The sequence below is a fragment of the Geospiza fortis genome, unplaced genomic scaffold (assembly GCF_000277835.1).
Source record: "Geospiza fortis unplaced genomic scaffold, GeoFor_1.0 scaffold171, whole genome shotgun sequence".
NCBI classification, from domain to species: Eukaryota; Metazoa; Chordata; class Aves; order Passeriformes; family Thraupidae; genus Geospiza; species Geospiza fortis.
Window position 1 is genome coordinate 1057337 of NW_005054313.1, and position 25717 is coordinate 1083053.

The 25717-nt window shown below is 46.4% G+C and overlaps 2 protein-coding genes across 2 annotated transcripts in view; one reads left to right on the forward strand and one right to left on the reverse strand.

Annotated features, from left to right (window-relative positions):
* The window catches only part of TICRR (TOPBP1 interacting checkpoint and replication regulator), a 17817-nt gene extending 908 nt beyond the window's left edge, over positions 1-16909 (forward strand). The window contains exons 2-23 of the mRNA XM_031055891.1: positions 6-261; positions 807-1092; positions 1666-1907; positions 2156-2399; positions 2910-3045; positions 3753-3895; positions 4596-4808; positions 5464-5612; positions 6353-6447; positions 6807-6900; positions 7068-7147; positions 7474-7710; positions 8134-8230; positions 8448-8520; positions 9213-9353; positions 9847-9937; positions 10430-10491; positions 11300-11455; positions 12184-12341; positions 12562-14836; positions 16042-16146; positions 16476-16909. Of these exons, the coding sequence (XP_030911751.1) occupies positions 6-261; positions 807-1092; positions 1666-1907; positions 2156-2399; positions 2910-3045; positions 3753-3895; positions 4596-4808; positions 5464-5612; positions 6353-6447; positions 6807-6900; positions 7068-7147; positions 7474-7710; positions 8134-8230; positions 8448-8520; positions 9213-9353; positions 9847-9937; positions 10430-10491; positions 11300-11455; positions 12184-12341; positions 12562-14836; positions 16042-16146; positions 16476-16594 (5452 nt within the window). The 3' untranslated portion in view covers positions 16595-16909. The remainder of the gene's footprint in view (positions 1-5; positions 262-806; positions 1093-1665; positions 1908-2155; positions 2400-2909; positions 3046-3752; positions 3896-4595; positions 4809-5463; positions 5613-6352; positions 6448-6806; positions 6901-7067; positions 7148-7473; positions 7711-8133; positions 8231-8447; positions 8521-9212; positions 9354-9846; positions 9938-10429; positions 10492-11299; positions 11456-12183; positions 12342-12561; positions 14837-16041; positions 16147-16475) is intronic.
* Positions 16910-18472: 1563 nt separating this feature from the next.
* The window catches only part of KIF7 (kinesin family member 7), an 11455-nt gene continuing 4210 nt past the window's right edge, over positions 18473-25717 (reverse strand). The window contains 15 exon segments of the mRNA XM_031055892.1: positions 18473-19438; positions 19632-19781; positions 19873-20071; positions 20536-20742; positions 20945-21160; positions 21442-21618; positions 22099-22224; positions 22426-22623; positions 22710-22912; positions 23200-23355; positions 23659-23765; positions 24061-24263; positions 24668-24892; positions 25038-25175; positions 25473-25717. The exon segment at positions 25473-25717 is cut by the window's right edge and continues 27 nt beyond it. Of these exon segments, the coding sequence (XP_030911752.1) occupies positions 19047-19438; positions 19632-19781; positions 19873-20071; positions 20536-20742; positions 20945-21160; positions 21442-21618; positions 22099-22224; positions 22426-22623; positions 22710-22912; positions 23200-23355; positions 23659-23765; positions 24061-24263; positions 24668-24892; positions 25038-25175; positions 25473-25717 (2942 nt within the window). The 3' untranslated portion in view covers positions 18473-19046.

The window sequence follows — 25717 nt, forward strand, 5'->3', positions numbered from 1 at the left end:
CGCAGGACGGGGCTGGCCGCCCGAGAGCCCCCGGAGGCGCCGCCCGAGGGCTTCGTGAACGCCGTGTTCCTGTTCTCGCCCTGCCCGCACTCGCGGAGGGAGCTCCGGCAGTTCGTGTCCGGGAACGACGCCCCCTCCTCCCCTGGAGAGCCGCCCTCGGCGCAGGAGCTGGCGGAGAAACTCCTGCCCAAGAGTGTGCAGGAGTTGCTCGTGGAACAGAAAATCTCCCTGTTCTGGGTGGACACTGCCGACTGGGCTCAGGTAACGGGGTCACACGGCTTTCAGCTATGAGCCCTAGCGGGACATCTGCCACGCTGCTTTCTGGCATGAGTAATCTTTGGGTGGGAGGGAACCACGCCAAGGTTCACTCACTGCCACATAATCTTCAGCAAGGGACTGAAATCTGGAGTGGAATCGTCCATGTGGAGACTGAGATACATCTGCAGTGGAGTAGCTGTATGGTGTTTATTGATGAAATGTCTTGTGCTTTGACTTAGAGGGGTGTTACAGCTGTTCAGAATTGCAGATAAGCAGCCTGATAGTTCAGGTCTGTAGATACCAGATTTAAAAAAAAATTGGCTTGAAAATATTGCTAGCTTTTAATTCACTGGGAATAGTATTTACTTTGTTAGGTTCCTATGAAGGCTGATAAAGTCCATAAAAACACTCAGAAGGCACCGTGTTGAGATGCTGTGGATATGTTTCATATGCCAGCTTTTCTGAAAAAGTGTAATCTCTATTTGTTTACATGAAAGCTCTCTCACTGCCAACCTTAACCTGAGACCTCTCTGTTACTTTTATTTCAGCTGATCGAATGCCCAGATCATGGTGGCTACTGGACAATGTGTGAAGTGATCCATCAGATGGGAGGCACCATTTTGCCAGCTGAAACCTTGGTGCACTCTTTGAGTCACCCCAGGGCAGATGCTGCTTCTGGCTTCCTCAGAGACTCCAGGTTCCCAGAGCCACAGGCTGTGCCTTGGGCCAGGCTTCTGCCCCTGGATGGGACTTTGAACTGTTTGTTCTCCAGGCCATCCCTGTATCGATCAGTGTTTCCCCAGCAAGAAGGAACATTGTTTCTCAGCGTGCCTGGTAATAAAAAAAAAAAAGAAAAATATACATGTGCATGGTAGTAACTGATCTCTCGTGCAGGGTCCTTGATAAGCTTCCCTTGTGAATAATGTGTGTAGAAGTAACTTCACATATTTCAAAGCTTAGGTGTTTTTCTTTTAAAGTTCTGCTTGTGCTCTACTTCTGGTGTGAGGACTGTGAACCCATGTTTCTGATTTAGCCTCTTCAGTTTGCCATGCCCCTAGATGTTTGGGTGAAGAGCTCTTTGCTGCTCCCACCTTGTAGAGTTGTACTCCCTTTTCTCATACAATTATTTGATTTAGCTAAAATAAGAACACAGATTAAAAACCCCTTCCAAAGAAAACAGATCAGCTGTAAAGCAGCATGCAGGATGCATGGGGTCTTTCTTTAGTGGTGCTTCCATGCACTCAGTTCCTTGGGAGCATGGGGAGGAGGTCAATTCTGCAACAGGCTTACTCTAGAGTATATTCCCTGTTTAATCTTGGAACTCGGTTTTCTGCCATTGAAGTTGTCTCTTCACCTTGATGGAAAAGGCTTGCATTCAGACTCTTTCTTTATCCTGTCCTTGCACAGGAGGGAAGAAGCAGGAAAGCTGTGCTGTGATCCTGGAACCTCTTGCCATGAGCCAAAGACAGCTGCAGTGTCCCGTCAGCATTGTTGTGAAAGGAAGCTTGACAGGCTGGAGCTTGGCACAGGCTGGCCACTTCCTCACAGAGAGCTGGATCCTGCAGAGCTCACAGCCTGACCAGGGAGAATGTAGCAGCTCTCTGCTTCATCAGCTGTTGAGGAGTCTGGTGGCTGAAGGACTGCACGTGGTAAATCTTCCTCTCTTTGCCTTCAACTGATACGTGCTCTGAAAGGAACTGTGACAATATCACTTTGTAAAGACAGTAATAGACACTGTACGGCAAATTGCTCATTTGAAGCTAAACTCAGAATATTTTTTTTCAACCATCTAACTCTATAACCTGCTTGTAAAGTATCTGTACTCCTTAGGTCTCTGTATTTCTAGATAATGTAAACTCTTCTGGTTTTCCCTTTTTTTTTTTCTTTTAAAATACAGATTGCTGAAGTATCTCTGTCTAAAAATTGGTGCCCCTGCTCTGCTGTTCTGTCACCTCTTTCTGGGGATACTGCAGTTCTGACTGTGCTTGGTCCTGAGAAGACTGCTGAAATTCAGGGATGCAGCCTTGAAGGAGCTGTGGTGGAAGATTCTTCCCAAGACTCTGCTACTCACCTGCCAGAGATTGTGAATAGTGTATTGAGTAAAATTGACATGTCAGTGGAAGATTCTCTGGCCAGTCTGGGTAGGTGTCAGGAAATGAAAACTTACCATCTTTTGATCATGTCCAGAAAAAATTTAAAGTTAGTGATTTTCTCCTTGAGGAGTCTCATTTTTGGGACTTATTCATTGTGTCATCTGTTGCTAAGGCCTTGTGATGTGATGCAGAAAGAAATCTGTATGGGTGTAGCTTTCTGTTTTATTATTAAGTATTAGTTTCCATTAGCTTGCAGATAAAGCACAGCTACACGTGCCTGAGGACATGCTTTTAGAAGGAGGCTTCCTAAAATGTGTCACATGGGCCATCCCTGGCCAGTAAAATTTTTGAGTGGGACTGCAGCAAGGAGGCTGCTTTTGCATGAATGTTTTGTGTTAGAGTGAATTTTCTGGTATGATAGAATACATCTTCTGATGTATTGGCTATGAAATTGTCTCAAGGATCAAAAGTTTGTGAACCTCTGTCTTTGGGCTTCTGTGAAGCTTCTGCCACTTAGTTCAGCTTTTCTCATTTTTGGGTATGTGTGTTTGCTTACAGGAGAAGAAGCTCCAGTGGCAGAGTGGGTCCAACGGGAGCTGTCCCATACAGGGGGCTGGCATCCTTCAGTGCTGGAAGCGTGGTATCCTGCATCCAATGCCTGTGGAGCAAGCTCAGATCTGATGGAGTCATTCAGGTATTTTTCTGAATGTCTCTGGGCAATAATCAAGGATTTCTGCTTCCTATTAAGGGAATATGGCTGTAGCATTGCTTAGAGTTCTAGAACTCTACTGCTTTTATTTCTGTACTCAGTTTACTGGTAAACTGTACTCAGTTTACTCGGTTTACATGGTGGGGTATACAGACAAAAGAAACTGGGAACAGGATGTTTGGCTTTCAGTTTGCATGGATTAAAATCTTGGTAGTTTCAGGAATTATAAAGATCACTTAAAATGACCTTAAGTTACCTGGGAAATGACAAATTTTAGCTTTATGGGATGGTAAGATCCAGTGCAAGATACTGAAGATGTGGTTGTGTTCTCACAGTTGGTGTTTATTTGGAATGAATAAGCTTGCTTTCTTCAAAGAGCTTGCTGAGTGAAACAAAAGAGCCTAATGCAGGGTAGTTTAGAAAGCACAAAGCTGCTCATTTAGTTTTATGGTAAAGGTCAGTGCCATATCCATTTTACATTCATTCATTCATTCAGCATTTTAAGAGGTTTGAGTTTTCTGCATCTCCTAAGTGTGTTGGGAAACAGGTGCTGGAGGAGTTACTAGTGTATGCTACTTGCACTATATTGCTGCAGACTGGAATCTAGAGAATCTTGTTTCTGTCCACAGGAAGGAAGGGATATGCCTCCTACTCCCACCTTCTTTTGGTAACTGTATTGTTCTTGCATACAGGCTCCTGCAGGTTCCCTGTGCTAACAGGAAGGATGGTGTAGACCAATCTGATGTGGAGCTCTCAGAAAGTCTGTCTGAGCTGTACCAGAGAAAATTCAGTGAAACCTCTGCTGCAGCTGGACCAGGAAATAACAAAAAAAGGCGTATGTATAGTTTGGGGTTATATGTGTGTGTTGTCAATAAAAGATGATGCATGAGCTCCAGAGATCTGTACTCTTAAGTAGTACCATGCTTTAGATATTCATTTAGGGACAGTCTCATTTGCTTATTAGTATTAGGTTAGTCCTGTAGTAGAACCCAAATTATTGTAATTCAGGGCTGTGCAGTGGGTGACAAAGCTGTTAAAAGCAGCGTGCCGAGCTCTGCAGTTTAATTAGCTGTTGAAACAGGGACTGCTCCAACTACTAATAAATATTGCAACCTCTCAGTTTTGTTCTAATTAGAAAAATAAACCACTTTTTTTTTTCTAGAAGAGTTTAATCATTGCATTTCTCTGCACTAACTACAGTTGACTTTACCTTAGCCTCATGTATCTGCAAGTCCTGCTGTCAGCTGTTTCTATTTCTGTGATATAAGATTGCTGCCTATATATATAACTTCTGATTAAACCTGTGTAAGTTCTTATGCAGAGCAATATGCACCTGGGTTTTTATTTGGAGAAGTAGCTGCCTGCAACACTGCCTATATGTTGATTTCACAAAGATATACCAACCTTCTGGGCCATCTTTTCCTCTAGGAGATTACTTAGGTCACATAATCCAGAATTTAGTGCTGTCCTCTACCTTGGGAGGAGTTCCTGCCCCAGTGTGTCTGATGGTAGAACTCTCTCTTGTGGCATTGCAGGTGGGGTTCCCCGAACACCGGTCAGGCAGAAGATGAAGACCATGCCCAGATCCCTGCAGATGCTCAATGTAGCAAGACTGAATGTGAAAGCTCAGAAGTTTCAACCTGATGCTGTGCCTCCTGCAGTGAATGAGAAGGTTCCACAGAAGCATTCAGCAAAAAGATTGGATGAAAAGGTGGAAGGAAAGGCAAAAGCACCTAAAATATCAATTGGTGTGTGTTAAGTCCTGTTATCTTTCTGTCCTGATACATCCCATATCAACTCTTGATATCCTGATATAGGAGTCATAGAAGATTTTTATGGAAGGGAGAGCAAAGGATAATAATGGAATATTCAGTACCAAGCAGCAGATCAGTGTTTGAGTTTCTGTATCTTCAGCATGGCAAAGAGTAGACATTTTTCCCACCCTTCTGCCATTTAGTTTCTGATTCTTCATACACTAGTGTTACAGCTGCTTCTGGGATTAGTTTTTTGCCTTGTATCCATCTGAAAAAAGCAATAAGGATTTACTTTTAAAAAAATTTTTAACCAAAAGAAATAGAGGGAAGCACTCATCAAGGTATAACTGGAAATGTAGTCCGGTTTACTAATTAGGCAGAAATGAAGGGCATTTCTTGACTGCTTCAGTAGCCTGAAAGTTTGCTGATCTTAAGCAAACTTTGTTGATTATAGGACTGATTTAGCTTATAATATGTCGTGGGCCTGAACCTGGGACAGCCTCTGTTAGTGTGCTGTGGTCTGGCTGCATCATTGCTGGAGGAAATATTTATTATTACCTCCTCTGTTCCCTGCTTCAGCTGGGGTGAGTATTTTATCAGGGAGGTGTGGTGAACATGCATTTAGTTAATGGAGACCATTTCCTTGCAGATTTCCAAACAGAGGAGGAGCTGCAGTCCCACTTGACTGCAAGCTACCAGAAGGCTGTTGCTGAGGGAATTCCCTCATCCGTGTGTGCCCAGAATATGATAATGGCCATTAAAAGCTTCTTGAAAATACAAGATACCAAAGAGAAAGAGGTAGGTGACAGCATGTGGGCAGGGTTGTTACTGATCTGGAAGTTAGAATTTTTACGTTTTTGGGCTAACTTTCCTTCATTTTCTTTGAGGTTTTATGTGGAGGTGCACCATGGTCACTGACTGCTTCTATCTATGAGGACACAAGAGTGAAAAACTGGATGCTTGTAAATTATGTAGGAAAATCCAGTTCAGTTTTCAGTTTAGAACTTTGCTAAATGTTGCAAAACGTCTTTACTTCACATTGACCTCCTTACAAATTCTGATTTCAAAGACAGTATTTAAAAAATACATTCTTGCAAACTGTATTTTAAAGGTGGTGCATCTTTTGATTTGGCATTACACGGCGAATCTAGGCCTGGCTTTGTCAGGGAAGAGAAACTGTTCAAGGTATTTCTTACAATCTTTAGCACTATTTATAGGCTTACAGTAATCTTAAACCAAAACTGGTAATCCTGTGATTAATTTAATAAAAACACTGAGAGACAAATGCAAAGTGGATCCAAAGTGAAGAAGGCCTGGAGCTGTGAGCAAGAGACCTCTGTGATTTCAAGCTTTAAGTTGTTTTATTTCATAACTCTGCTACTGAAAGGAAAAAGTAATTACTTTCCTTGAAAGAAAAGGAAAAAAAAACCTGTACTTCCAAAAGAATAGGTTAGGGTGGTAACTGGGGGACAAGGGAGGAACCTGCCTTGCAGATAGGGAACAGTTTTGAAGTTCTTGCTGTCATGATGTGTCTGCAGGTGGCCTGTGTGGGAAGAGTCAGAAGCCATCTCCTGAAGACCAGCAAAATGCTCAGACAACAGCATGGCTCACAGAAGGAGACCAAAGTCAGAGAGTATGACACACTGTATTTACTTCAGCCTCTGAGATACTGTGGAGTTGGTTAGCAGTTTTTAATGGTGGCTTTTTTTGTACAACTGGAAAAGTATTTACCTGGGACAAATATTTCAAGGGTAATCTCTGGTTGCAGTAAAACCATTTCATTAAATGCAAATATACCCGTGCTGTGTGATAAGCACTGCAGCCAATATCTGGAGTGAGGTATCTCCCTTGCCACCCAAATGAAATGCTAACTAAATATTGCTGTTAAAAGGAACCACTTCCCTTCCCATTGCTTTTTTGAGCACACCTTTTGCAGTAAATCTGCTGTTTGCAGTAGAAAAAGATGTGGTGGGTAATTACTTGTTTCCTTAGGTGCCGACTTCAGGTATTTTTGCGCCTTGAGTTGTACCTTCAGTGCCCTTCGCTGCAAAACAACGCTGAGGAAATGGAGCAGCTGTTAGAAGAGGCAAGTAAAGTATAAACCAGGTTGTGTTTCTGCATGGCACTAGAAATGTGGACCTGGAACCTGCTTTTCCTTTGATTTTACACTAACACTTCATATTTCTTACTAAAATATCTGGTGCTGCAGCTGGCACACCTTAATCCATTTTGCCACCTACCCTTCTCTTCCAGGTGACAGATATGCTGCGCATCTTGTGTCTGACTGAAGACCCAGCCTATCTTACAAAGTTTTTAGAGGAAATATTAGAAGTGTAAGTTATTTGGCATGACTTATGTATTGCTGGGGACTATGGTTTGGGCCAGATGTTGTCTGTGAGTAGAGTGCAATCAGCAGCTTTGATTTACTGCATCTTTGTAATTCTCAGAAATTTAGACGTGTTCTCTTTATTACGCTTATATTTTGGTTAAAGAAAAAGTAGCTGATAAACAAGTAAGTTAATTAAAAAAACCAGTTGATATTCAGTTTGTTGTTTTTAAATGGACGTGTAAGGACAAGGATTTAGTTCACACCTTGGGTTTGAAATACCAAAGTTTTGAGTAGGGGTGTATTTCATGTGTGTTCTCTCTGGTGCTCCAGATATATGAATTCTATACCGAAGACCCTTGGAGATATTTATTATGGTCTGGGCACACAAATACCTCCGAAGCTGGCATCTGTGTTGCCTTCAGACTTCTTCAGTGATGACTCCATGACTCTGGATAGCAAATCTCCAGGCCTTCCTCCCTCTTTATCATCTGTCTTAACTCCCAGTGCTGTTTGCACTGAGAGCGATCAGCTGGAGGAGCTGCGCACCAGATCTGCCAAAAAGAGAAGGTAGTAACTCCAGACAGGAGGCAGCTTTTTGTTGACTATAAAAAATACAGTCTTGATTCTGTATTTGTATCTCATGCAAAAGTAGATTTCAGGAGCATCTTCCATGAGAGGAAAAGCATGCTATGCTGTGCAGTAGCTGACCTATATTGTTAAAGTTAAAAGTGATTTACTGGAGATCACTGTGTTGGGGGTTCTGTGTTCATATCAGCAAATTGTGAGTGAATTCCAATACCAGTCTTAGGAATAGCTTTTTATATTGAAAATCATATCCCAGTGTTGTAGTAAGTGAGGTATCAATGTAGTTTGCAATTTGAATTTAGGTAAACACTTCCTATCTCTTGAGTCACACCTAAGTTTAATTGTCAGTAGGTTGATAACTGTGCTTTTGATCTTATTTTAACTTAATTTTTGTGTTTTCTGAAGGAATAATGTGTTAGCCAGACACAGGAGCATGACAGAAGCACCACAGAACTTGCGTCAAATTGAGATTCCCAAGGTAGCCAAGAACCCCATCAGAAAGGTAAAACTCTTCCAGAAGGATTTTCTGTGAGTTGTGATGCTTGACTGTAAAAACTCTTGCTCTGTATTCCCTTAGTAAGTGTGCCCTGTATCACCTGTACAGAGATCAAATTGTTTTGAAGGAAAAATTGAAATAATGTGTTCAGAGCTGATAGTTAATATTCATGCTTAAACATAGCATTGCACTGCTGCTGAGGCTGATTTCTCATTTGTTTCAGGAGAACTCACATTCTTACCTTGCCACTGAGAAGTCCCAGCAGATGCCTTTGCTGCAGAAAGAGGCAGTGCAAGGTATATTGACTTTTGGCTTGTTCATGGAAAGGTGCATCTTCAGCACATGTTGTCCCTGTAAATTTTACTGAGCCATGATGAAATTATGCTGAGGCATGCTGGAAATCTGAAGGAAGTTTTGCTGAGTTGTGCAGAAACTTTAAGGGGGAAAAAAATATGTGGTATTCTGTGTACTCATACACAGAAAACTTAAATTTCATGTCCTCAAAAGAAAACCTTGACTCTTGAAATTATTTCCAACTTCTCTGTCCTGAAAAGAAAATGGGGACAAGAACGAACTGTATCTGAAAATAGGATATATCCCCACAAATACTTCATAAAAATAAATCTCGTGTGTCCTCTGAACCAAGATGTGCTTTGGTTGAGATTTTGTAGTGCACCTAATGTTCCACACAGGACACTGATTGTCTGCTTTTTCTGCTATGGCATCTGCTTGTATCTTATTGCTGGAATAATGCAAATAATAACAAATTTGGAAGAGAAGGCTGGAATGGATTTAGAGGAGGACATGTTCCAGTAGCAGGAAAAACAACTTTTCAAAGCTTTTTAGCCTCTAAAACGTTGTCTTTCCATGCTGGTATATTGTTCTATCCCTAGTCAACTGACAAAATTACCTTTGTATTTTTTTCCTTTTTTTTTTCCCTTCTCTTTTCCTAGTAATCTGATCTTTTCTTGCTTTTCTTGTCTCACAGAGGTTACAAAGGTAAGGAGGAATCTCTTCAATGAAGAGATACTTTCACCATCAAAAAGGTCACTGAAAAAGATGCTTAGAAGCCAGTCAGTATCTGCTGTGGAAGGCCTAAAATACAAATGCACCAGTGAGGGCAACAAAGGTAGGATATGACTTTCACATGTAGGATTGTTGAGCTTTTGCTAAAATTCCTACTTTTGCATTCTCAATTCTATGAAACAATTATGATCTGTTTTTATTGAAGGATAAAAGGATTGCTGTGGTGTTTGGAAGGTGAATAATGATGATGTTAAAACTGAAACCTATTTTTACTGAATTCTTTACATCTCATAAAGAAAATTAAAGTTAAAAATGCTTGGTTAAAAAGGATCTGTGAAATAAAGACAAATAATGAAAGTTATCTCAGTAGGTTAACTATGTCTGACATGGTACAATATTGAGGGAGTGGAAGGGAGGTGTAGACACTGGACTGAAATAATGATAGCTTGTGAGTGCTGGAGACAGCACAATGGTTCTATATTGACTTAAAAATAACTATTGTCATTCTTAAGCTGAAGCCTGTACAAAAGTGTGTTTATTTATTTGTTCCAAGTGCTTTATAATGTGTAATGTTACAGCTCTTGCATGATTTTTAGATCATCGCAAGTTATTGACCAAGAGAGTTGCAGAAACACCACTGCACAAGCAGGTGTCCAGGAGACTCCTGCACAAGCAGATCAAAGGCCGGTGAGTTCTTTCTGAATTTCTTCAGTAACTAATTAGTGGCTATGAGTAGAATTACCAGGTATCATTGCAGTCAGAGATGATCTTCACTTAAGGCAGTAAGAGAACCAGTGAAGGCTAAATGCCATTGCTTAAGTGGGGGGAAATACTGCTTGCTTCATCATGTAAGTCAGGCTGCTTTTGTTCCTGCAGCTAATGTCTGTTTAGGTTCAGTTGCTGATTCAAGGGCTTATGAAGAAAAGGCTCCTGCTGTGGTCTCCAGGCTGAATTGTAGCATTTTCTTTCATGTAGAACTGTTACCTGTACATCTAGGGAGCTACCAATACTTAATTACGTGTCAGTAGGAGTCAAAGGCTTACTGGTCACTCACTTAGAGTAGCCCACAAAGCAATATATTGGTGTAGAATAAAGCACTGCTTCTCAGTCTCTGTGGCAAGTTCTGTTCCTGTACATGTGCTCAGTATGCTAAGCCCAAAACGTCTGTTGTTTCTCAAGGTCTTCTGATCCAGGTTGTGACACTGGTGTTGTAGAAGAATCTCCAGAGAAGGCCATATATGGTAAGCACTGATTTTTCATTAAAGGTGCTTTGGCTGTGTTGTAGCTCGTCAGATGAGTGTGCTTTGATTTGGCTAATTCATTAGAAGTCAGTCCAAAAGTGTTGTACTGTTCTGTTCTGACAGAACCACTTGCTGCTCACTGCTTTAACAGCTCTGTACAGTTTAAGTTAAGAAAGAGAGGTAGATAGTAAGTCTTTTAAATGAAAAAACGTGAAGGACTTGAAGGGTGAACAAGATTCTGAGCTGCTATAATTACTGTCGAACCAGCACATGCTTATTTTTAATGCAACTTCACCATGTTGTGCTGTGACCCTGCTCTGATTTCTATTGTAACAGACAGCCACCTGGCTCTGGGGAGTGTCTCTTATGTTGGCTACTGCTGTTCCTTTTCCCCAGAAGGGAAGAAAAAACCAGCATGTCTGGGCAAGCAGGAAAATGAAATTGCTAGCAAGAAGAGACAAGAGCATTAACCCATCTTTTAACTTGGATGTAACTTGCATTGAGCATGGTTTTTCCAGCATTCCTTTCCATAAAATTTCTAAAGAGGAATGAGAGTAATCGTGAGTTAGAGGAGGGGCATCATACTTGAGGAGATTTGTATGTAATAAATATTCCAAAAATAAATATTCCAAAATCCTCAAGAAAACGGAACCTTTGCTTCACCTGCTTGCCTTCCTGGGTGAGACAGGTTATCTGTAGAGAAGTTTCTTCTGAGAGTATGTTCCTTGCAGTTGTGAACTGTTCCTGATGATGTGCCCATTGCTGAGGGGGAAAGAAGGCTCAGTCTCCACTGTCCTTGCCTTTTCAGAAGCAGGTTTGAGAAGAAGCCCACGCATCAAACAGCTGGCTTTGAATAGGACCTGCTCTGGTGCTTTCTATTCCATCACACAGCCCAGCTCAAAAAATTCACAGCACCTCCACCAGGGACAAGAAAAGGAGAGCTGGAAACTGCAGGATGTAGAAGGTACTGAGTGGGATTTGAGCAGACTGATACTGCTGATCTGAAAAGCTGACATGGATAGCTCTGAGTTTGATTTGATTTGGCTTTACAAGAGACTGTAAGAAGCTAAGAGCTGTCATGTAGTATCTTCTGTAGACAGGAATTCATCCTCAGTAATTATTTTTTAATTGGTAATCTGAATTTTGAGGATGGTAATGCAGCTATTTCTATGATGAATTCGCTGCCAACTTAACAAACCAGTCAGGCCCATCTAACAGAATACCACTGATTGTCAGTCTGCATTCCTTAAAAGCAGTGAAATCCTTGTAAAATATGGGACAGAAATCCTATAGCTTACTCTGTGGCAGCATAAAGCAATGACTGATGGGATCTTCTTTGGAGGCTTTCTCAGTAGGATTATCAGCTAAAAATGGTGACACTTAGTTCTTTATATTCTGCTTGTTAGAATCCTTAGTCATGAACCAGAACTATCTAAAGCTACAAGCTATAAATAGAATAAGAGGCTGAGGTATTTTATACCTTTTTTTACCATTGGAGCACTCTTTCTAAAGATGGGTATTAATTTCATAATAGGAAATAACAATAATTCTGGTGAAGCTTTAACTCTTGGTTAGAAAAGAACATGCCAGGGATAGGAGCTTTTTACACTACTTCTCCACACATCTGACGTGACTCAGACAATTGTGGCACGTTACTTGGTGTTAGTTAAATTGTACTGTTCCATTTTATAGGCCTTAACCAGCATTCAGAGAGCCCCCCCATCCAGAGTCCCAAGAGGTTTTTCTTTGGTGCAGTCATTGACATGGGTAGTCCTGCAGGGAAGCATTCACCTGGAAGGAAGAGAACAAGAAAAGATTCCTTACACTTAGAGGAACTCGCCTCATGTCAGGTAGAAACAGTTACCTACCTCTCTTTCTCTTTCTTCCCATCCTTGTTTTCTTCTCCCATTCATCAGCATCTTAGATTTAGTGTTCGTTAAGTCTCATCCAATGGGTTTTTTATGTTTTAAATCCTGGGAAGTAAATATGAAGATGGATAGATAATGAAATAGATAATACTCCTGGAGTAGAACAAGCATGAATCTTTAATATATTATTTTTCCCCTGCAGACTCCTAGAAAAACACCTCATAAATTAGCCCAGAAGCCACTGAATTCTGCCAGTAAGCTCCCAAGGAGATCGCCTCGCATTGTCCACAGGACGCCTCAGAAGCTGGAGAAGACACCTGGCAGAAGTCCAGCAGCTAAGCAGAATGTAGCTAAATGTTTGGTGAAGTGCTTTTCTCATCCTGCACAAAGGGTCAAGTCTCCATCTGTGCTAACTGACAGCAAGAGGGTTCACTCAGTGCAAGTAACTGCTGAGGACTGCTGTGCAGCTCTCACACTTTCCCCTCCTTGCAAAGAGCCTGCCTGGCAGACACCAAAACGTGAAGGGTTCACAGCCTCTGTATTACCTCCAACAGATTCAAATCCAACTGCTTCTTCTCCCCCCTCTGCCACCCAAGAAAGGTGTTTTACAGAACTTCAGACTCCAAGACGTTCCTTGAGATACCTCTCAAAATTAGCATCTCCAGTTAGTGCTCGGAGGCAAATCCTCACAAAGGAGATTCAGGAGCAGTCAGATCAGTTATCTCAAGCATCTAAAAGGACACCCAGGAAACTTGAAGATCCACGTTCAAAGTTATGTACCAGCTCACTGAGTACAGAAATACCTCAACCTGCTGTGAGGCCAGAGCCTCTCTGCAGTTCTCCACTCCGTGAAGGTTCCACAAACACTGTGACAAGCTGCTCTGCTTCCCACATGCAGCCTGTGGAGTCTGACTGGGAACCTGCTGCATCTAAACCATCTTCTCAAAAGACTCCAGGTATTACTGGCACTTCACTGGGGTCCCTGCTTCACACACCCAAGCAGGCCAAATGTGAACCAGGTTCTAGAAGAGAGAGCCTCACATGTACAACACTTAGAGAAAATGAGGACAGTCATGATGATAGTGGTGGTAACTGTTCTGTGGAAAGCCTTCAGCTTCATCAGTCCCAAGTTACTGAAAATACTTCTGTATTGGAGAAAAATAAACAGATGGATAGAGTGTCTCAAAAGTCTCCTTCAAGGGAGGACTTGGTAAACCATTTGTCTCCAAAGCCTTTTGCTGGAGGGCAGGAACATGCGCAGAATGCTGAGAGAGACTGTGAGCCATCAGTTAAGGGGGAGAACTGCAGTGCAAACACCTGTGAGTCCTTCCTAAGCCATTTGCAAACAGTTAGTGATGACTTGGAAGCAAGAATTGTGCTGAGGGAAGAATGTATGGGAGTGAAGGCTCCAAGTCTCAGGAGACGCTCCAGATTTGCCCTGAACCCTTCCCCTCCTGTGCAGAAGTCTCCTCCTGCCTATTCCTTACGCTGCACTGCAGACAGGAGGCAGCGGGAGGCTGCGGCACGCATGGGGGAGCCTCAGCTTGCAGCCAAGTTCTCAACTCCTGAAAGTCGTGGCAAACTTCCTTCTGCCAGCCCACCGACCTACGAGGTGGAAATTGAAATGCAAGCTTCAGGCCTGCCCAAGCTTCGCATTAAGAAAATTGGCTCTTGCTCATCCTTGGAAGTTCAGCCTGAAGCAAGTGCCAGCAAAGCCAGGGGAGGAGAAAGCCCCTTCAGTGATTTTGCTATGACCTGGTGCAGCAAGCACCCAGGAAAACTAGCAGCTGCTTGTGTCTCCCCATCCTGCTGCCGTTCCTTCCATAGTACACCTGGGAAAGGTGCAGGACAAACCTACATATGCCAGTCATACACCCCAACAAGCTGTGCCTCTACTGTCACCTCCCCGTTCCCGTTGGAAGCAGTTCTCCAGACACCTTCTCCAAAGCAGAAGGGGAAGACTACTCCTGATGCCATCAATGACTGGCCTCGGAGGAAGAGGGCAGCAGGCAGCACTGCTGGTGTGAGCTGTGGTCAGAGCGAGAGGAGTGCTGATGATTGGGCACGGGCCACAGCAGGCAGAGAGAGAACAATGGGGATCTCAGAACACTGCAGCAGCAAAGTGACAAATCCTCTTGGGGAATTCGAACTGGAAGGGATTTGCAGGCTCCAGGATCAGGCATCTCCTAGTGACTCTGAACCGAGGGCTGATGAGGACTCTGCCATGGGAACCTTTGGTTTGAAATCTCGGAAACGAGTATTTACTTACCTATCACCAGAAAAGGAGGAGAACCACAGTGCCAAGAGATCATGTCCTGATAGGGGCAGCTTGGATCTCAGTGGCTTTTCCACAGATGAGGGCAACAGAAGTAAATCAAGGACAGACTCTCTGCTTCCTGAGAAACCAGGAGCATGTGCCCTCAAAACACTGGAGCAGCACAGTTGCCTAGGGGATGATGATGTCTTCCTTTTGTCAGGTAATTAAATGGCATGAAAGACTTTCCACTGAAATTGAGATGTGGTTAAAAATGGGGGTTAGACTAAAACAAGAGCACAACTGTTTCCCATGTAATTATCTGAGGGAGAGTGAGGTGAAAGGGGAGTGACTTGTAGATGACATGGAAGATAATTATGTGGAGAGGCAGACTGGATATGAGGAGTATTAACGATGGAAGAGAGATCAGAGAAATATGAAAGAGCAGAAAGCTGGACTAACTAAAAGGCAAGTCTGAGAACTTGAGGAGAGAGGATCCCTGTTGCATCCAGCTGGTGATTTGTTCAGGTTTGTGTTGATGCCACTGCCATTTTCTGCCCAGCATTCAGCTCTGAAGCCAACAAGCCAACAATCTTAAATATAAAGCTTGGCTGTTTCAGTGCTTCAAACTGGTGTCTTGGTGGGGTTAGTTCTGTGGATGTTGGTGTTGATTGCTGCTCCAGTTTTCTCTGCCTGTGGAGGTGGGCCACTTGAAAGTGCTACCAGAAATTATTCCATTGCTAGCAATAATGTATCAGGAGGTGTATAGGTTTAAGCTGCCTCTCTGCCTTTGCTGTAGGTACAGATGATACGGCTAACCTTGGTGAAACAGGCTGTTCAGCTCTGTAAACAAGGCCTTGTGAATTTCAAATACTTAATTGTATTGTTGTAGAAATTGCGGGGGGCTGTGGCAGGTGTTGTTCTGTAGTCATTGCACTAAGCTTTGGTGTGTGTTTCCTCTTGCAAGGAGAGATTTGTATACAGAGGCAGTGTCTTACTCAACATTATCACAGAAAAAAGGTCAAACCTTGAAGCAACATTAATCCATATTCAGGACATGAAATAATAGACTTAAGATGGTCCTGTAAGAGACTTTCTGTACCTACAGACCTTGTGTTTGTATTCCTGTATCATTGTGGTTGTAATAGTTTTCTTCCAGGAAATGTGAATTACCTGTGTTTGAAACAAGTGAAGTGATTTTCTGCTAAGCCAGCTAAGAAAATTAAATGTGCTAAAAGCTGATTCCAGACTACCATTTACCTTTCTCAAACGCTAAAACACCACTGTGACAGCCTAGAGTTTATTTCAGATAAACTCAAAGTATCGCTTATACTGATGTCAGTTTTGAGGTAGCATAAAGGCTGTGGTGAGACTTAACATTTGAGTTGTTGAGTATTTTTGCTGCAGCATCTCACTGTGCTTCTCCAGGCTCCACCCCACCCTTGAAGAGTGGACTTTGTGCCAGCAGCCTTCGAGCCCTGACCCAGTCTCCACTGCTGTCCCCACCGCCGGCTCAGAGGAAGCGCGTTCAAGGTAAGCACAGGAGAGGAAAGGCTGGGCTCGAGCCCGCTGCCTGTGCTCTCTGCTTGCCTCCAGCTCATAAGAACAAAATTGTGCTGTGCTGGGGTTGGGCTTTGGGCAGAAAACCTCTATCTGCCACTGCTGTGTTCACTGCCTCGATCTGATATGCTTACAAGAAACTTGGCATGAACTGGGAAGTTTGGAAAGAGAGAAAAGTTGCTGAAGAATGAAGAGAGGGTATCTACATGGGAAGTGCAACTTCCACATGGTATCTGGCTTCTTGGAATCACCAGTGAATTCTGGTAAACTGTGGCTTTCATGTATTCTTTCTGTTTTTGTAGAAGAGGAATCTGATGCTGTCCAAATTACTGGCAACCAGGAGCTGTCTCCATTCCACATCATGATTTCCAGGAGGCGTCGCCTTAGCAGGACTTACTCACGGAAAAAACTGCTCAGCTGAAGTTTGGAGCCAGGCCAGCATGGGAAACTATATTATCCCAGCTGTACAACACACCTTTTAACTAAGACTGTATTTGGTGCTAGACTGGAGCTGCCTTGTGTTGGTAGGACACTGAATGCAAGCACATGGCAATAGAAATAAGGACCACTCTAAAAATTTATGGTTTCTTCCATCCATTCAAAGCCTAGCTTGGTCTTTCTACTAGTGGAACCTTAGAGTGAGTTTTGCAGTGAAGGGCCAATTCTCCCAGGTTAAGAGGGAGAATTGCCACTTTTCTACAGCTCTTGTAAAATAAACTCATGAATTTTCATTGTGTCCTTTAATCCAAAAATCTGTGTTTGGCTTGAGGGATGTGGGCTGCAGGAAGGAGGATGCTGGAGGCGAATGGGTACAGAACAAGCTGCGTGCTCCTGCTGTGTCTTGTCCTGATACTAAATGCATCCCTCTGTTAATTGCTTCCAGTTTGCCACAGCTTAGTGGGAAAATAACAAGCAGATTAATTAATTAGCCAAGTGCCAAGAATACAGAAAAGGGGAAAGATAATTTAACTGGGAAACATCTTTGTAGATCATGAATGGTTTGGTGTATCCGCTCCTGGCTACTGCTGGATAAGCAGATGCTGATGGAGTGACTTCATTGTCCTTTTCTGCAAACTTGCAGTAAGCCAGAAAGAACTGGCTGGGGAAGTGTCCTTGAGAAGTAAAACTTGGATGGAATAACTGGAAATGACAGTTTCAAGACTACTCTTTACAAAACTGAGTCATGGATTAAATAGTGATTTAGTTGCCTGTGACACATTTGTGTTCTAACCCCATGAAGAGAGCAAGAGCTGTGGTTCAGTGCCTGAGATGTAGCCTCCAAGGGGCTAAAATTGTGCACAACATTGAAGGGCTGAATTTTTTCCCTTGGGATAGTGATCTCAGGGAACTCACACCACTGTGTCTACTGACTGCACAGGAGGTGGAGAGCTATGGAGATAGTGTAAGGTCATCCTAAAACAAGGCATGGGAAACCAGAGGTGTGTTAGGTGGCTTTAAGGCTTTGAGGGGCGGGATGGGATAGAGTGGAGCTTGCTTCCTGGACACACTCTTTGTTGCAGGAAAGCTGCACCTCCTTCAAGATGTGGAGTGACACAAGCTTGGAGCTCCAAATCTACTACTTCCAAGGAGGATGGATTGTTATTTTTCCTATTGAAGGTCTGTTTTCAACAGCAGGAAATAAAAGTGTCTGAACGTAATCTTCTGTAGCTCAGCCACATACAGAGCCCTCAGTAATATCCCCCCCTCACTGTCACACCACTACAGGCAAGGTCAAGGATGTAGGAGATCAGAAGGTGGCTCATGTATCAAATGCTGGCCTTTAACTTGGTGTGTTACTCCTTAAGTAGTGGTTGTGGTAGCTGTTCTCATTTCAGGCTGAAGCAGTGGCTTGTTTTTAGGATCAAGTGGTCAAGCAGCTCTTTGCCCCTGCCCCTTGCCCTTCTTAAAGCAGATATCTGGGCTTTCACTTCTTGCTCTGCTAGAGTTAAACTTAGTCCCCCTTCCTGAGCTGTCAGTGTTAAGCTGCAGGATTGCATTTAGTCTTAAATCCAGACTGGAAGTTCTCTCAAGAATATGAAAACCCTGCTTAAAGCAGCTTAGAGGCTGCAAGAGAAAAGCAGAACCAGAGTTCCTTTTATCATGGACATTGCTGGCTGGAGATGTTACTCCTGTGGCAATTTAATGTAGGAGGCCTTCAAGATGTGGCTGGGACTACTTAAAACAGTTATTTAAACATTTGGCCAACAGTGTTACAGCAGCTGACTTCCCATGCAGTGAGATTTAAATACAACTCCTTTCCTACACTCCCAGAGTAAATGGTCCTTCTGACAAGTCACCATTTCATAAAACTCACTCTGCTTTATTAGAAAAGTTATAGTAGAAATGTAAAAAACCCAAAGTTACTACAAAAATCTATGTACAAATTCTGCAAGACTGCAGAGCATCTCCCTCCCAGGCTGCCAGGGCTGAGCAAGCTCTTCAGCTGAGAATTCCACATTGTAAACAAGTTTTTAGTGTTAAGAGGCCTGGAAGCAAAGTGTCTCCTGCTTCACAGTGTTCAAGCTGCTGAGGGAGCAGAGGAAAAGCTTCCTGTGTGTGCTGCCTTGACTGGCAGCAACATGGAGAATGTAGGCTGGTGCTCCCACGCCTTACACACTCATGACAACAAATCACATCTTTCTCTTCCCCAGGCCTCTGAAATGTAACAGGGTTGCAGCCAGGCTGCCTTGTGGGGCACGAGGGCTCTCAAGCTCAGCAATAACCACTGCTCCCTGTGCCAGGTGAGCCTTAAGCCTGGCTCTAGAGTGGGTTTTTCCTCACTGAGCTGACGTTAAGCCTGGTTCTAGAGCGGGTTTTTCCTCACGTCTATTATGGCTGGGTGATGAGGCACTGGGCTCACGTTAAGCCTGGCTCTAGAGTGGGTTTTTCCTCACGTCTATCATGGCTGGGGGATGAGGCACTGGGCTCACGTTGAGGCTGGCTCTGCGCAGCTCCCGGCGCGCTTTGGGAGCAGCAGCAGCAGCCAGGCTCCGTGGGGGCAGCAGCTCGTGGGGCTGCCCTGCTCTCAGCAGCGAGTGCTCTGTGTCCCTCTGCCGGGGGTCGCCGGGGCTGTCGCTGGGCAGCGAGGAACGCCTCCATGTCGAGGGCAAAGGGGCGTGCACCAGGTCCCTGCTCTCATCCCGGGCCCGAGGGCTCTCTTCAGTGGCAGCTGGAGGCAAGGGCTGCTCCCTGAGGCTGAATTCCTCACAGGTGCCAAGCTCAGGGGCAGCTCTGTCCCCAGCCCCATGAATGCTTCTCTCCATCCCTGCTGGGAAAAATTGAGGAGAGTATCATGATCTCTACTTTCCTCATCAAAATTAGTGCCTGTATAACAATTGCTGAAGGACCTACACATGCAATGCTCTGGACTGCTCCAAGCTCTCACAGCCAGGTGTGGGAATTGAACCTCCCTTTTAACTTGGCAGGAAGAGCAAAGCCTAGCCTGGGTTTCCTCTCACCTTTGGTGTGTCCAGGATGGAGGTTCATGTTACTCAGTCTCTGGCTCAGCTCCTGGTTTGCCCACATGTACCGGCTCAGCTCCTTTTCCAGCACTTGAATCCTTGCCTCATACTGCAGCTTGCTGCTGGCCAGCCCCTCGTCCATGTGCTCTGCAAGCAAAAACAAGGCTATTTCAGCCTGGGAGCCCTGAGAAAGACAAAAGCAGTGGCACTGCTGCCCATGAGGAGAGCTGGGGGTTACCACGGCTCTGCTGCAGCAGTAACTGCATGTTCTGCTCGTGCTCCTTCTGCTGCAGGGTGAGCTGGCGGTCCATCTCCAGCCGCTGCCGCTCCACAGCCGCCTCCAGCCAGTACACCAGCTGCTGCTGCTCCTCCAGCTGCATCTCCAGCTCTGAGAAGGCAATGTGCTGCCTGTGCTGGTCCTCTCGCAGTGTCACCACCTGGCCAGGGCCCAAGAGCAAGGAACTCTTCAGCTCCTTCACGCCTGGGAAGATTTCCTGCCCCAGCCCCAGCCATGTTAGTTTTTTGGTACAGCTTACAAAGGTTAGTAGTGCTGGGATGTCAGAGCTGCCTTGTGGAGGGAAGAGCAAGGTCTGGCTGCACTGATGTCGCAGAGCCACTGCAGGGATCCAGCCATCCTATGACTACTTAGCCCCTCTCCCAGCTAGGGGTCATGGTGCTGTGGCTTTGTGGCCTTACTTTACAGGACTCAACTACAATATGATGCAAGGAGAAAGCTTGAAACTGAGGAAAACAGGAGTGTGGTCAGGTCATCATTTCTGTTAACAAGTGCATTCAAGCTGTGCTATGTTTATTATGTGTTCTGGCTGGCTAATAATGCAATTGCTAACAGCCAGTAAGAGAAACACAGCTACCATCAGCACAAAGGGCAGTTGTCTCCCACCTTGTCAAAGTACTTGCAGAGCAGAGCTCGTGTCTCAGAGGAGGAGAGGTAGCTGAGCTTGGCCATGAGGTTCATCTCACACTGTGACAGCAGGCTGGCCGACTCCCGCAGGACTCGCTGCCTGCACGTGATGGACTCATTCTTGTACTCAATGGCTGCATCCAGAGCCTCAATTGCCTCATCCAGCTGGAACAAGATCCGTTCTTCCTGCCAGGGCAGAGCTGTAGTTACCAGGGAGCAAAGGTTTGCTCTGTCTCACCCTGCCCTAGCCTTGCTATCGTGACAACAGTGCTGGTGAGAAGCTGGGACATGCACAGTTTGGGACGTGGGGGAGCATCTGCCAATGACCTCATGCTCAATCTTTACTTCTCTCCTACAGCCTCCTGCTCCCCAGCCCCAGCAGAGGTACCTCTGGTGACAGCAGCGTGCCCTGACGCAGCTTGTTGTCCAGCTCCAGCCTCTGTTTGAGCAGCTGGTCCTTCTCCTGGCGCAGGCTGTTGATCTCCTGGCGGATCTGCTGCTGGTCCTGGGCACTGCCGTGGCGCAGCTGCCCGTTCTTCTCGCTCAGCTCCTTCTCCAGGTGCTCCAGGCGGCTGGACACGCGCACTATGTCATCTGTCAGGGCCTGCAGCACAGCATGCTCAGGGGGATCTGCCCCCAAGGCAAGCCAGGCCCTCAGCCCTGTTCTACTCCCTCTCTAGATCAAGTGACCCCCCAGGCAGACCAAGGGCTACCAAACCAACAAGCTCAGACTCTTTCAGAGAGACAAGATTTCCCACCCACTTCCCAACACCACCTCATCCTGGCCTGCAGCCCTCTGCCAGACCCAGGGTGGCACCCAGGTCTTTCAGCCTCCACCTCTGCTGGAAATCAAGCAAGGGTTGAGGTGCCACACGCTTGTCTTACCTGGCTGGAGCGCAGCCTTTTGCTCTCCAGGCCATTCTTCTCCTGCAGCAGGGCTTCCTTTTTGGCCACAATAGCTTCCCGCTTCCTCAGCTCATCTTCCAGCTCATCCAGGGCCTGGCGCTGCTCGAGAACTTTATCCATCTCCATGTCCAGCCACTTCTTCTGTTCCTCAATTTTCTGATGGAGGGAGAAGCAAAAGGTGTGTGTGTATGTGTGCAGACAGCAGCAGCGCAGTGCCCAGGACTGCTGACCTAAAGAGCAGCAGGGCTGAGATCTGAACAAGGGTCCTTATTCCATCTCTGCTAACCCCATAGCCCAGACTTTGCTGGTTTTATCCTTCCAGCTCCTCCAAGAGGCAGAGCTAAACTGAATTCCCAACTGTCAGGGAGTTCTTGGAAGGCACATCTCTCACCACCCTTCTGCTAACAATCAAAATTTCAAAACTTCTTTACCAATGCTAGGATTCAGATGAGATCCTGTTTCTGGGGTAAGAAATGATCTAAAGTCTTCTGCTACTAGATACAAATGACATTATGGACTGTCCTTCTCAAGAGCAGGATGGGCTCGGGTCCCTGTTTTCAGATGTCTCCCATCAGCCTGCAGTCTGCCAAGCATCCCCCCTGAACAGGGAAGCAGAGGCAGGCCTGCTGTCTGTACCTGCTGCTGCTCCAGGCTGATCACAGAACCATTGCTGCCACTGCGCCGCTTCCTCTGGAAAGCCGCAATTTCCTCTGTTTTGATGCGCAGGATCTTCTGGTGCTGCTCGTGCTTCAGCTCCAGTTCCTGCAGGTGAAAGAGCAGCCATGAGCACGGAGGGAGTGGGATGTGTTTGCCCAGGGGCTGAGGGACAGGTTATGTTCTCCTGTAGCTCTTTGGATAGAGCTGTCTCCCTGCTCTCCAAGACAACCACAGACCAGATCAGAGCCCAGCCAGTGTCATCCTCACAAAGCCCACAGCAGCACAGCTTCTCCTGCCCTCTCCTACCTTGACTCGGTGCTGTCCCTTGTTGACCTCTGTCTCCAGCCGCCGTTTCTGCTCGCTCTCCTCGCGCAGCCGCCGCTGCAGCTGCCCCTGCTGCCGCCGCATCAGCTGGATGTTCCTCTCCAGCTCCTGCACGCGCTTCTCGCTCTGCGCCGACAGCGACACCAGCCTCTCCGTCGCCTGCTTCTTCTTGCACAGAACCTGCCAGGGGTGAAACCCACCCTTGGCATCTCCTCTCTTTGCAGAGATGCCCCCAGCTCTGCCCCTGCTCAGCCTTTCCCCCTCACCTGTGCCTTGCTCCGCACGGCCGCCAGGCGTGTGCGGTACTCCTGCAGCTTGCGCTTCTCCCCAGGGTCCCATGGCTCTTTGGCCTCCAGCTCCTGGAGCTGCTTCTGGCTGTCGCTCAGCTCTGCCCGCACCTGCTCTGCTTCCTGCTCCAGCTCACTGATCTTCTGGCTGTACTGCTTGTTCAGAGCCTGGGCATCCTTGCCTGCAACACAGCCCCCTCTCTCACAGCCAGGATCCTGACCCTTCCTCCCTCTCCCCAAGTATTTTTGAATGTTCCCGTTCCCTCAGCCGCTGCAGGGAAGGAACAAACCAGTGGGAAGGGTTTCTGTCAGCTGGAGGGATGGAGAAACAAGGCCCTGCTGCTTATAGAAGAGACTGAGCACAAGCAACACAGGCAGAGAAGATGAGGATGGAAGGAGAGACTAAGCACCACATCTAGGAGGAAGTTTCATGGGAAATGGGTGCATATTCCTGCCAGTAGCTCTGTACCTGTCTTAATGAGCTCTGTGATCAGCTCCTCCTTCATGCGGATGTTGATCGCCAGCTCTCGGATCTTCTGCTGTGCTTGCACCAGCCTCCACTCAGAGCCCTTCCCTGGCAGGCGCTCCCGGCAACCAAGCAGTGACTCCCGCTTCCCATAGACCTCTGGAACACAGATTCCCAGGTCAGGAAATTCCTATTTGACCAGATGGGTGACAGAAGGATAATCTGATCTTGGATCTGTAGCCAGAGTTGGCACAGCATTGCCCAGAATCACCTGAAGCTTCTGCCATAACATACAGCCTTGCCAGACTCTAAGAGTTCAAGTTTCTCCCTAACAAAAGCAGCTGGGTTCCATTTTTGCTCTATTTTTGTCCTCTGGGCACATCTAGGTGGGACACCAAGATCTCCCAGTGAAGCACCACCAGCCCATGGAAGATGGTCCAACAACCTGCAGTTGCTACTTGCCTTTTGACAGCTCCAGCTGCTCCTCCTGAATTGAGTGGGCATTGCCTCCACTTGGCTCCTCGCCCAACTTGAAAATCTCTTTCTTGCTCAAATTGTGGATCCCATTTCTAGAAGAAGAAGCAAATTAATCAGTTTGGTCTGGGTACTCCTAAAGCTGTTCCCAGTAAGGACCTCCGTGATCCACAGGCTTCAGAAGGAGATAGAAACAATAGCTGTGGTCAGGAATGATGGCAATGAGCTCTCCAGGGAGCAGTAAGGTGTACCAGCAGCATCACTGACCCCACAGGCAGCATTTGCCCTACGTCAGACATGAGAGCTGAGCTGCAGGGGTGGGGCAGCCAGGTCACAGCCAGGGACAGGGACATGGCACAGGAACAGCTGGCTGGGACAGCCCCAACTCACCGGCACTGGGACAGGGACTGCTTCTGTTCCCATTCCTCCAGCTCCTCTCCTGAGGACAGTTCTGATGGCTTCTCTGAGTCCTGGCTGAGCTCCCTCCTCAGCCCCACCTCTCTGACCTCAGGATCACCACTTGGGTGCTGTGTGTGGTTCGGGTGCCAGCCTGCCGGTTCCTCTTTCTGCAAGGAGGAGCTGCTGCTGAGCTTCTGGGCACAGAATTGGAAAGAGAGGAAACAAGCTGTGTGAGAGCCAGTGTTAGAAAAAGTGGCTCCCAGCTGAGCATCACTGCTACACATAAAAGCAACAAAATGGATTGAGTATATTTTCAGGAGAATCAGCGCATTGCCAGACCCAGCTGCCTGTGCTTCTGCTGCTCAAGCTCTGAACAATTCTGGGACTCACCCACAACATGAGAGCAAAAGCCTCAGTTTTGAAGGTGGGCTGTTTTTGCCAGAGTTGTAAAACTCTGGATTTGAGCACTGAGCACAGTCCTCTGGACTACACTTCTGACAAGGATCACACGGAACAGCAGGACAAAGGCTCTCCTACAGTGGAGAGCAGCCAAGTGAAGAGGCAGCAGTTCTTCAGTGGCACAGCCTTATGCCCTCACCTTCTTGCAAAGAGCTCTTCCACTCTGCTCAGGAAGCAGCCCCGAGGGAACCCCGCCAAAGCCATGGGATGAGGCAGCATCCAGCGGGGCTGTGTGAGGTCGCTGGCTGGCAGTGACCAGGTGAAGATTTTCCAGCAGTCCTGGCACACACAGGTTTGGCATTGCCATCTCCAAGCGCACGTGCAGCTCTGAGATCTTATCCTGCTGCTCCTGCAGTTTGTCACTCTAGGAAACAATGAGAAAAATGTGGTTACATACATGTGGATCTGAGACCCACTGCAGAGGAACCTGAAAGCTGGGCTGAGAACCCCTGGACAGGAAGGAGAGGAGTGGGGCAGGTCTCTACAAAGAGAGCAGAGCCCAGAAATACCTGCAGCTTATACTGTTCCATAGCATCCTCCAGGGCAGCCAGGAAATCACGGTTCTCCTCCTCCAGGCGTTCCACTTGCCTCTGTAGCTTGGCCACCTGCTCATCTTTGATGGACTCACACTTCTTCTCAGTGCTCACCTGCTCCCCAAAATAAAAGAGAGGCAGCATTAACATTTGTCCTTCTTTTCCTATCTCTGCAAGGACACAACAGCTCTGCAGACCCAGATTCTTCCTATGCAATAAATCTCTCAGCTGCAGCTGAATCTAGTTTTTCCCTGCCTGCTGGGAAGACCATGTCCTTCTGCCTCCCTAGGGCCGTCTGGACAGGTTACTTCTCCTCCCCTCCCTCTCCTGACCCTTCCATCATGCTGTGATGGAGCTACTGTGGCCACGAGACAAACCCCACCTCAGAGAGCTGTAACACCCCACTATCACCTGTCCTTTTGCCACTTTTGACCCTTGTGCCTCCTGTCCCTCTTCCATGGATGTGCTCTCAATGCCGCTGTCCAGCCCGGCCGAGGTCAGCTCGCTCCTCTGGCTCTCCACGGCGCACAGCCACTCCTTGACGCGCAGGACCTGCTCCAGGCTGAGGCTGCTGTCCTCCTGGAGCTCGGAGAGCAGGCGGTGCGCGGCGTCGGTGCAGGTGCGGTAATGGGCGCACTCGGCCAGCAGCCGGGCCG